Genomic DNA, 12,000 nt, shown 5'->3' on the forward strand with positions numbered 1-12,000 from the left:
ACCTGAGAGGTTTTATTTAAAATATTCACTTCTTCATCAGCCTCTAATCTTCCTGACTGAAATTCCCAGTCCAGCAGGTAATGTTCTCTTGTCTCAGTCAGGTGGCTGTGAGTCAAGGCTCACTCCAGGGACTTGTACCAACAGCTCAGCTGACATTCCCTGGGAAATACTGAGGCACAATACTGAAAGAATGGTACATGGTCAGAGGAGCAGTACTGAGGGAGTGCCACACTGTCGGAGGGGCAGTACTGAGGGAGTGCCGCACTGTCGGAGGGGTAGTACTGAGGGAGTGCCGCACTGTCGGAGGGGCAGTACTGAGGGAGTGCCGCACTGTCGGAGGGGCAGTACTGAGGGAGTGCCGCACTGTCGGAGGGGCAGTACTGAGGGAGTGCCGCACTGTCGGAGGGGTAGTACTGAGGGAGTGCCGCACTGTCAGAGGGGCAGTACTGAGGGAGTGCCGCACTTGGAGGAACCATCTTTCATGTTATGCTCCAAATGGAAGCTCCGCTTGCACCTCAGGTGGGCATAAAAGATCCTGTGGAACTTTCAAGGAAGAAAAAGAAACTCTCTTGGTTAATGTTCCTGAGCCAGTATTTATCCCACAATCAGTATCACATTGGTGCTCTTGGAATCCAACTACAAGCTGTCCCCGGGTTATGAACGGCTGATTTACGGACACCCCTATGTACGAATGAGCTCCCATATTATTAAATTCAAAAGTCCAACATATGTACATATGTTCGATCCTATAAATGGCAGAACCAGCTTCGCCTCTCTCTCCACTTTCAGTAATTGTTCTTTCTTATCAGTCTTGTGTGCTTTTGATGCCATTCATTACAACACCGCGGAGGTGCGGTTACCACAGCGAGTACTTTTTGCATATTTTCCGACCTATAGACAAAATCGACGTGTGAACATCTGTAAAAACAGAACCCGTTCATTTCTCGAGAACGGGCTGCATTCACAAATTGGCTGCCGCGTTTCCTGCATTGCAAAGTGACTACAATTCATGAAGGGATGCTGAAAAAAACTGCATACATGCAATTCTTTATCAGACTGTGCTGATTACATCCCAGTGTTCAGGCAATCAATGATCAAAATCTAAACCAATGCACCCATCAGGACCACCTTTTGTAACCTAAATTAGAACATCATCTCTGACAGCTGACCACCAACTGAGTTATAAAGGGAACATCTTGTTCATTACAGACAGCCACAGGATGAAACAAATGATTAATTCCCAGGATGACGGATATAAATGGAGAAGTTCTTATTCCCGATACATAGCAGTTTTGTAAATGACACCTCCAATCTGTGCTTTTTATTCAGTAACAGATGGTGGAAGGTGCAGGCAAGTTGCCAAAGCGAACCTTTACATCTGACCGAAAGGGAAATCCAGGTGAAGAACCGGCACAGCCAACCAGAGCGATGTCACTATTCGATAAACAGGATTAGGATTGAGAATATTAAAGGGGAGACCATGGATCAGTCAGACATCCTCCGGGCTCGGTGCAGAGCTGACACACTTGGACCTTCAGTGTCTGCAGCGTTTTACTGTGAGTATGGTTTCATTTATTTATCTGTCTCAACCAATCAGATCAGGGACCTTGAGAACTTGCAAACCACATTGGATGGATACGCCAATGTATGGAAACTTATTGCAGGAGATGGTGCATCTGACAATGCAGCGTTCCCTCAGCATTGCCCATCCAACAGTAGAGCATTCTCTTTGTCCTGTTCCAGCAGTGCATCATGCCTTCAGCACTGCTCCTCCAACACTGCAGCACTCTCCAGTTCTGCCCCTCCAACAGTGCAGGGCTCCCTCAGTACTGTCCCTCCAACAGGGCAACACTCCCCAATAATGCCCCTCTGATACTGAGGCGATCCCTCAGTCTTCTCAGGCATCCCTTGGGATTGAGGATGACCTGCTTCCACTCTAATTCTCTGGGTTTTGAGGTGACTGATGAGGCCAGTGTGGGAACCGGAAGATGCTCAAGATGGTGGCCAAGTAATTCAGGAGGTAACTCCCTCCTTCCACTGTTTGCCCAGGGTTTCTGTGTGTTCCCAACCCATGAACCCAAAATTGTCGATACCATCCTGAGTATTCCTTCTCCACTTTGAGCAGTCATGGGCCAGGGATTCCCAAGAGTCAGTGGGGATGGTGCATTTTTTCAAGGAAACTTTGAGCACATCCTTAAAAGCCTTTTCCTCTGTCCTGTGATAGAGTTTGGAATAGAGTTACTGAGAAGGATCTGCCGGGCGAGCTCAGAGAGGCCATAGTTATGACTCTCATCAAGAAAGGAGGCAAATCTGATAGTGGTACCATCAGAGGGTCTCCCTGCTGTCTGCCACAGGGAAGATCAGCACCAGGGTCCTCCTTACCCACCCCCTCCCAGAATTGCAGTGGGAATTTCGTCCATCCAGCAGTGCAGTGGGCATTACCTTTACCACATGATAACTCCAGGAGAAATGCAGGGAAATGCAGGGAACAGCATCACCTTCTGTGTAGGAAACTCCCAAGAGAAAAGCAGAGAAACGTAGAGGACAGCACTACCTTTACAACCATCAGCTGGGAGGATCTCCCTTAAATTTGGCAGTAATTTGTGTCCATCTTACATATGCTTCAGGATGACATCAGTGACTTTTAAGTCCAAGATGCATTCTCTGTAAATAAATCAAAAGAATGAATTGGAATCAAACAATTACAATTAAAATTAATTTCATGCAAAATGTTAGAGACTAAACAAAAGGAAGTATTGAAGACACAGCAGGTCAGGCAGAACCTGTGGAGCGACATGCAGTGTTGACATTTGGGGTCAATCACTTTTCATCAGGTTCAATGAAGAATAATCTGCTGAGTGATCACATGCTAGTATTTCATCAAAGTATTCAGAGATTATGTGGTCTTTGGAACCATAATTTCCACCATAAAGCACAGATGCACTTCACCTTAGCCTGTTCAATCTGTGTGGAGCATAGGTGATAGTCATAAATGTTAATGTTGTTGATACCACACTGAAAGATTAATAATTAAATTGCCAGTTTAATGATTACAATGGTTTGATTTCCATCCACCCAGCTCCCTGGGATACAAGTAAAGCCGCTGCCTCACAGCAACTGCCACCTGGGTTCAATCCTGACCTTCAGTGCTGTCTGTGTGGAGTTTGCACATTCCCCCTATGACTTGTGTGGGTTTCCTCCGGGTGCTCCAATTTCCTCCCACACCCCAAAGACGTCGGTTGGTAGGTTAATTGGCTGATGTAAATTGCCCCCTAGTATGTAGGTGAGTGGTAGAATCTGGGAGGTGTTGGTGAGAATGTTAGGACAATAAAATGGTGTTAATGTAGGATTGGTGTCAATGGTGGTTGATGGTTGACACAAACTTGATGAGTCAAAGGACCTGTTTCCATGCTGTATCTCGCTATGACTCCACATGGTGATTTAAGTTGCCACTGCATGATTCCTACTAAGCTCAGTCCTTGTGGAGACCAAGTACCTTCTTCAACTGAAGACACCCTTCATTGGGTGGCACAGTGGTGCACCAGGTATTGCTGGTCCCTCCTAGCTCCAGTCCCCTGGGTTCAAGCCTAAGCTCTGATGCAGCCTGTGTGGATCTTGCACGTTCTCGCTGCAATGTGTGGGCTTCCTCCAGGTCCTCCAGCTTCCTCCTACATCCAACGATGGAGACACAAGAGACTCAGACGCTGGAATCTGGAGCAACACAAAATCTGCTGGTGGAACTCAGTGGGTCGAGCTGCATCCGTGGGGGGAAAGGAATGTAGGTTTTCAAGCCAAAAGTTCCTTCTACCCCCACAGATGCTGCTCACCCACTGAGTTCCTCCAGCAGATTGTTTGTACATCCAAAAATGTGGTAGTTGGTAGGTTAAGTAAAAACAGAACACGCAGTCCTAACAAAGGGTCTTCGATCTGAAAGTTAGCCCTGTTTCTCTTCCCTCAGATGTGGCCTGACCTGCCGAGTACAGCCAGCATTTTCTGTTTTTGTTTTAGATTTCCAGCATCTGCAGTTATTTTTTTGGTTTTCGCTGGTTGGTAGGTTAATTGGTTACTGTAAATTACCCCTAGTGTAGGTAGAATGGTAGGGGAGTCAGAGTGGGGTTAATGGGCATATGAAAGAGACCAGGTTATAGGGAAGTGTGGAGTAAAGGCACTGATTGGAATGCTCCGAGAGCCAGCATGCACTCAATGGGCTGAGTGGTCTTCTTGTATGTCATGGGAAAATTAAACAAAAATAAACAATATCATATTGTGGGGCACTGTCATCATTCCAAATGGGATTGACTCATTCGAGTTAAAAACAGAAAATGTTGGAAACACTCAGCAGATCAGGCAGCGTCTGCAGAGAGAGGAACAGAGTTCATGTTTCAGGTCAAGGCCTGGTCTTACCATTATTGTCCATACACATGGGTAAACTTTAAAGCATCCCTCCACCACTGAACTTTAGTTCTCCGCGTTTTAGTGGAGATGAAAATTAGCTGTGACTTAATAAAATAATGGAACAGACTCAATGAACTGAATCGCTTGCACCTGCCCTCATGTCTGCATTCAGCCCAGCATTCTGTGGGTTAATGATCTAAGACCCAGTCAAGAATTAAGAGTCAGGAGAGTGTTGGTGTTTATTGAGACTTAAAATGCTTACAAGCAATGCTGTAAATTTAACAGCAATATCATTGGTCTCACTGTTTTGTAGTTCTCCTGAATGGGTGATGTTCATTTGGTCATGGTGTGCCATAATGTGACTGAGCCCCAGAATATCTCATACTCTCGAAAATGAATGAATCATGAAGGGATTCTTCACTATTTCGATCACAGGGTATTACAGCACAGAAGCAGGCCCTTCAGCCAACCATCAAGTACCCAACTATACTAAACCCAGTTAGCAGCACTTGGTCCATGGTCTTCCATGTCTTGGTGATTCAAATGCCCATCCAGACACTTTTTAAATGTTGTCGGAGTATTTGCTTCCGCCACCTTCTTCTGCAATACGTTCCAGACTGCAAGCACCTCAGGGTGAAAAAGTTTCCCTCACATTTGCCCCCCCCTTACTCCTCACCTCAACCTATGCCCTCTCAGACATCTCCATTATGGAGAAAAGCTTCTCCCTATCCACCTAATCTATACCCCTCATAAATTTTGTATACCTCCATCAGGTCCCCCCTCAGCCTATGTTGTGATCCCACTTAACACAGAGCAGCAGAACTTTTCATGATTATTTTAGTTGTTAGAGTCCTTCACCCTCTCTCTTTGGACCCAGTTATTTCCACATGTGGAAAGCAAAGCCTATAGGAGGAATATTGGAGTGAGAGAAACTGGGATTTTCAAGATAGTTGGCCTGTAATTTTGACTCTTGTTCTCTCTCTCCACAGATGCTGAGTACTCCCAGTGCTCTCTGCTTTCATGTAAGTGGGATTTAGCCTTCCGAAGGGGAGTTATTCACAGCAACTCAAGGGTCCTCCACCGCGTGTGACTGTTCAACGTGAGTTTGCTGCTGATAATGAGGATTACCTGAAATCAGAATCAAGAGGGACACGTGCTCCTGTGATACTGGATGGGCAGCTCAGCAAGATGATTAGTCAAATCCATTAAGTGAAATTAAATCCTGAAATGCTATTACCGAGGGCCTGAAATGGGGCTGATCAGCACTGACTTATTTCAGGCTCTGATTTGGATGTAAATCTGTAGTAGCATCAGGGTCCAAGTCTGGCATATCATTCTGTTCATGGTATATACAAATGTAGGGGCCCAGGTAAGGTGTTTGACATGGATACCAAATCTGGCAGTGAGGTTGGTGGTGAGGAAGGAATTTGTAGGGTTCAGGAAGATGCCAAAGGATTGGTCAGGTAGGTGGAAAACTCATTCAAATCATGGAAGATCATGTGGAGAGAGAGAGAAAACGAGGCAACGCAGCAAATGGCTGGATGCTAAACAGCGTAGAGGCAGTGAAGACAACAGAGGGGGCAGGAAGATGTGGTTAAGAATAAAGACAACCTTATTGGCCAAGGTTTGGTCTACAATAACAGGACAAGCGTGCTAGATGGTTGGCCTATAGTTAGAATTCTAATTGTTGCACCGAGGAAGGGATGGTATAGCAATAGAAGAGCAGACAAAGGACTGCAAGGATGTTGCCAGTGTGGAGAATTACAGTAATGGGGAGAGACTGGCATGGCTAGGGTCATTATACTTTGGAACAAAGATGTTTGAGGGAAGGTTTAACTGATGTGTACAGCATTCTGAGACTTTATGCCTGGTAAACAGAAAACACCCACATCCCTTTATAGAGAAGTCAATAATGAGGAAACGTAGTTCATTGGTAGAAAGATTGGAATGGAGTTGAGGAAAAGAGTAGAGAGGGTTTGGGCGGGTACTTGATGAACCACAGACCGGCACCTAAGGTGGGATTAGTCATTGTTTCTTTTTCTGAGATGGACACAATATGCTGAACGATCTTATTCAGTGCCATGAACTTCTCTGATTCTGTTGGTTCCATAGCAACATGCAAATTAGTTTAAGGAAACAATTTTCCACTAGTATCTGGATTTCACTCCATTTCCGACGTTATATTAATCCTTGTGATTTACCCAGTTAATAATATACCCAAATATGTTAGTTATTTTTTAATTAACCTGCTGAGATATCATTAAATGAAATATTAAATTGTTCAGCATTTAGTATGTGCTGAGTAGAGGATTGTGTATGGGGTGTACGTTGAGATTCAGTGCCCCTTTTCCCAAACCCTGGAATTTCCTTTGTTTTACATAATACTAGGATGAGATCAGCTTCAAATGGAAATTTAATAATTGCTGGGAAAAGATCAAAATATGGAGGACAAACAAGGTTAGACTGAGTGGGACATTAAAGTGTGTACTGAGGACAGAATGGACGGACTGAGGAGTTGGATTTAGGGGAGTGAGGAAGATCAAGGTGATACTGGGTGGGATTTGGGAATGAAGATAGAATGGTATTACATGGAGCAGTAATGAAGGGCATGGGAAACAAAAGGAGAGTGGGATTAGACTAGACGGGATACTAAAGGGAAAAAGAACGGGATTAGATTAAGTGGGATATTAAAGAACATGGGGTGTGAGAGAGAGTGGGACTAAACAAGGTAGCTCACATGGAGAGAAACGTGCAGTGCACATGTTATGGTCTGGATGTTCTGTTTCTTTGGTGGAACTTTCTGCAATATCCTTGCCTTTTTTGTTCAGTGTGAGTCAAATCTGTGGTGAATGACATTTTAATTTTCACATGTGCTCCAGTTTAAATTACCTTTCCATAGATGTGTTTTTTTTCTGGAGAAAATCTGCTTATAGTTTCAGCCTTTGACAAATCTTATTTTAAAGTACTTATTAGGGAGAGAGATAACGAGAGAGCACACGAGTGAAAGAGCTGTCATGCATTAAACTGTAAATAGTCCAATTTACATGCATTAGGCTAATCCAGCAAAGTACAAAGACTCAAAGAATTACACTAAACAAAATTATGGAGAATGAGATCAAAATAAACCCAGTTGCAGACTGTGATTAATTTTGATTTTACATGGTCAGAAACCTTGTGTGTGTTACGAAACTCTATTTTAATCTATGTAGCTGCCTGCACTATTAGTGCTCTGGCTCAGGTTGTATATGTGCCTCAACACTCGTGTGATAGCCAAACACTCATTGCCTGAAATTATCACTCTAACCCCCCTCCCAGGAATAAACAGCCCAGTCCTCTGTTGGGAAAGCTCAGAGGTGAGATTTTACTGTCACTTTTGCCCTTCATTGCACTTTCAAAATTCATTGACTAATATGTTGTAGATTGTCTCTGTGTAATCACTAACCTTACTAAAATCTGCATTTTACTGACGTGCTCCTAAATTCTTTTCTATATTACACTGACAGTCCTTTCCTCAGCAGAAAAGAGTCTAAATACAGAAGATGTCTCCCTGAACACACTCTCTCTCTCTCTGCGCCTCTCCTTCTTTAAACCCCCCTCTTAAAACCCACCTCTTTTATTCACCCCACGCTCATACCTCCATTGTGGGTTTGGTGACTTTTGTTAGATTGTGTTACAGCAATCTTTGTCCATGCTTAATGCATTTCCAGTTGCATGACTTGCCTTAGCATCTGGAAAAGTGCGTTAAATAGTAAATCATTGAAACCCAGACCAGCCGATGCATCTTGCAGATTAAAGAGGGATTACTGCTATGAAACAGCAGAGTTCCAAGTTACAGACAGTCAGCTACACTGAGAGGCCACATGCCTGTCAGAAAGCAGACACTCTGTTCTGAGCTCTGTTATGGGAGGACAGAGGAAAAGATTAAAGGATGTGCTCAAAGCCTCCTTGAAGAAATGCAACAACCCCCCACTGACTCCTGGGAATCTCAGGCTCATGACCCCTTGATATGGAGGAGTATTCGAGATGTTATCAAGAACCTCGAGTCCATGCACTGGGATCAGACAAAAGCTCCTTGTAATTAAGCAGAAGGAGCCCACCACCTCACAAACTACCCACTTGCCCGCCCCTTCAGGTACCTCCTGCCCCACCTGTGCAAGTGTCTGTGGTTCACACATTGGCCTCATCCGGTACCTCAGAACCCACAGAGTGGAAGCAAGTTATCCTCAATCCCGAGGGACTGCCTCAGAAGGAGGAGAAGAAGAAACAATGGAGGCTTTCCACACTTAACCAGATAGAACAAATCTGCTAGATGAGAATCTTGGCACATATATTGCATAACCTTCCGTGTACTGGATTTTATAGATGTTATCCATAAACTCAGGTAACTTGTCCCAAATTTGGGGAACTGGAGGGATGGGATTTGAGTTGGCCATCCTTTCAGGGAGAACCTTCTGCTCTAACTATGATTTTTTTTCTCTCTTCCAGTGAGATCCGTGGGAAGATTTTACTGCCTCACTGATAACATTCTGTGAAAATGAACTCCATCAATGCACCAACCAACACAGCTGGAGGCCCAACCTCGCCCAGGAAAGGGCCACCAAAGTTCAAACAAAGAGCAACCCGGCAGTTCAAGAGCAAACCCCCAAAGGCAGGCGTGAAAGGGTATGAGCCAAAAGCTTGTTTGTATATTGGAGCTTGGGGAAAATTACATTAATTTTCTTTATGACTTGTGTGTAGTTTTTGGAATGGCGCAACACCAAAACACAGTCTTCGCCTCCTAGTGATGGGCAACATTCATTCTGTAGCCTCCCAGTAAAGTACCGGTATGACATGAAGACATTCAGCTTCAGACCTGCCTTTCTCCCTTCTCAGCATATTGCTCATTGGGGTATTTAATCTGCTAAGCGCACTGATTGGTTGTCCAAATCTTTGACAAAGAGCTAGTCATATCTCAGCCTGTTTGTCTCCATTATCTGGAGAACTAAGTCCAGTGCATGCAAAAGGAGCCTTGAGGTCAAGTTGATGAGTTGAAGAGACCAAGAATTGTAAAGATCCATCCACACAGAGGGTTCAATGTGAATGAACCTTCAAATTGAATTTAAAAAACGATGCAGAAAAGTTCCAACTCTTCTGTACAGTTTTATTATTGCATTTGCAGAATGTGGGTACCATTGACAAGGCGTGCAGTTGTTGCCCATTCCTAGTTGGCTTTGAGAAGATGCTTCTTAAACTACTAGTGGTGACAGAATTCCCATAGTTTTGCAAGGTAGAGAGATCCAGGATTTAAACTCAGATGATGAAGACACAGTAATAAATTACCAGGCTGGCATTGTGTGCAGTTGGAGAAGAACCCCAGGGGTTGGTGTTGACATGCACCATCTACCTTTGTCCTTCTTGGTGGTGGAGATCACAGAGTTAGGGTGTCACTTGCCACACAGTGCTCAGTCTCCGAGCTGTGATTGTAACCACAGCAATTATATGGCTGGTCCAGTTGAACTTCTGGTAAATGGTTACCACAGGATATTGATTGTGGAGAACTGGACAATCAGAGAGCGTTCCCATTCCTTCATTAATTTTCCCTACAACTTATTCTCCCCATGTTCCCTACAAATCTACCAATCCTATTAGAGTGACCAATTAACCGACAAACACATCTTTTGTGATGTATGAGTGGTCACAGTGGAGAATGTGCAAACTCCACACAGACAGCAACCGAGGTCAGGATTGAGCTTGCTGGAGCTGTGAGGCAGCAGCCCTACTAGCTGCACTGCTGTGTTGCCCTGGGTTTGATCCTGACCACTGGGAGCTTTCAATTCCTTTTGTGCTGTGTGATATTCTGCAGGTGATCAGGGATTCTGCTGGTTCACTGAGGTGTCAGACTTTGATTTATTCTCAATTCTCTTGCAGGTTTGGCGATGACATTCCTGGGATGGAGGGACTAGGCACAGGTATGTACACAGATCATTCCTAGCCCTTCACTGACAGCTACTGAAGTCTACACACACACCAATTACATCCTCCATTTTTTACTGGTGAACGAGGCTCTCCATGGTCAATCAAACCACTGACGCTTCAACATGACCACTTGGCCCAGGCACTGGTAAAAGAGTCAGTGCTTTAAAGATCAGCAAGGAGAAAACTGATGTAGATCCATTTTGGAAGGAAGGATGAGGAGGGACGACATAGACTATATAGCACAGTTCTAGAGTGTGCTGGAGCAGAGGGCCTGGACTGACTATATGCATAAATCTTTGCAACTTGGAGGATTTGGTGGTTAGTAATACAAATGGAATATTGAACTTCCTAAACAGAAGCACAGAATATGAAAGCAAAGGGGTTATGTTGAATCTTTATAAAACACTGCTTGGGTCACAATTGGAGTATTACTTGTAGGGAGGGTGTGAAGGAGAGAGAATAGGGAAATTATTTATTAGAATGAGGAATTTCAACCATGAGCTGAAGTTGTTCTTATTGGAACAAAGAAGGTTGACGGGAGGTTCAGTGGAGGTGCAGAAGATCATGATGGTTTTAGATAGGGATAGATTGTTCCCATCAGTGCAAGGTTCAATGACCAGAGGACACAGATTGTTTGTGAGGGACCAAAGAAATCTTTTGTTGCAGAGAATGGTTAGTATCTAGAAATGCTGCCTGCACAGATAATAGAAACAGAGTCAATATGGGATTTCAAGGTGGAATTGGATGTGCATTTGATGGAAAATAGATAGATTTAGACAGACAGATTTAGATAGATAGATAGGTAGATATCTTTATTAGTCACACGTACATCGAAACACACAGTGAAATGCATCTTTTGCGCAAAGATACAGGAGTGGAAAGGTACTTAGAGAATCTCTCTATCAGGAGCCAGCATGACCTGAATGGATCGAATGGTCTCATTCTTTGCCATAACAATTCTATGATTGTATTCAATGAAAGGAACTTTGATTAATGAGTGCCTGATTCTCGCTCCACTTCCAGATATCACTGTGATTTGCCCATGGGAAGCATTCAGCCACTTGGAGCTTCACGAACTGGCTCAATATGGAATCGTCTGACAGAGGCATCAGACTGCAAACCGAACATCAGGGAGTGGCCGGTGTTTCCGCTGCAGCATTAACCCTAGTGAGGCAGATGGAGCAGAGTTACTATTAGAAGCCACTGTGTGCTGTACTTCACCATTACTGTTCACCCTCAGGAGCCTGAACATTAATGTAGCTGTCAGTTTTCAGACAACGACTGTGAGGAGCAGTGTAGAGTCACCATGTATTGTCATGGGTTCAGTTGCTTTTATGGATTTCAGGAAAGTTGTACAGTAAAGTTCTACTTTTAAGTATAGAACTTTGATCTTTGCATCAATCATTTTCTGTTCCATTTGTTAAACAGTCTGTTTGGACTCTCTCCAGGAAGAATGGGAGGGACTGATTTCTACCACTCCTCCAAATGAATTCACTTAGCTGCCATTGCTGTGTTTAATTTGGAATGTGCATCAATATGTAGAGAATGAAAATAAATAAAAAAAGATTTAAAACTTTTGTTACTGTTGAAGTGGACAAGAATTGGATCGTACATCGGATGAAGCCCTGGTGTCCCCTTGGCAACCAAACT

At 44.0% G+C, this 12,000-nt stretch overlaps 1 protein-coding gene across 1 annotated transcript; it reads left to right on the forward strand.

Annotated features, from left to right (window-relative positions):
- The first annotated feature begins 1,480 nt into the window (after nucleotides 1-1,480).
- On the forward strand, nucleotides 1,481-11,598 carry LOC127585421 (retinal cone rhodopsin-sensitive cGMP 3',5'-cyclic phosphodiesterase subunit gamma-like). Its single transcript, XM_052042845.1, has 5 exons — nucleotides 1,481-1,556; nucleotides 3,535-3,606; nucleotides 8,961-9,057; nucleotides 10,303-10,343; nucleotides 11,374-11,598. Exons 1-5 carry the CDS (start codon nucleotides 1,481-1,483, stop codon nucleotides 11,448-11,450), a joined length of 363 nt encoding a protein of 120 aa, XP_051898805.1. The 3' UTR covers nucleotides 11,451-11,598.
- The last annotated feature ends 402 nt before the right edge of the window (nucleotides 11,599-12,000 follow it).

This window comes from Pristis pectinata, chromosome 33 (genome assembly GCF_009764475.1).
Source record: "Pristis pectinata isolate sPriPec2 chromosome 33, sPriPec2.1.pri, whole genome shotgun sequence".
NCBI classification, from domain to species: domain Eukaryota; kingdom Metazoa; phylum Chordata; class Chondrichthyes; order Rhinopristiformes; family Pristidae; genus Pristis; species Pristis pectinata.

Excerpts from the sequence above, each read along its gene's own strand:
- LOC127585421 (XM_052042845.1), top strand. The coding sequence starts at position 1,481 with ATGGATCAGTCAGACATCCTCCGGGCTCGGTGCAGAGCTGACACACTT. Across the intron at positions 1,557-3,534 it reads AGTGTCTGCAGCGTTTTACT|TGGTGCACCAGGTATTGCTG; the intron begins GTGAGTATGGTT and ends TGGGTGGCACAG. Across the intron at positions 9,058-10,302 it reads CCAAAGGCAGGCGTGAAAGG|GTTTGGCGATGACATTCCTG; the intron begins GTATGAGCCAAA and ends ATTCTCTTGCAG.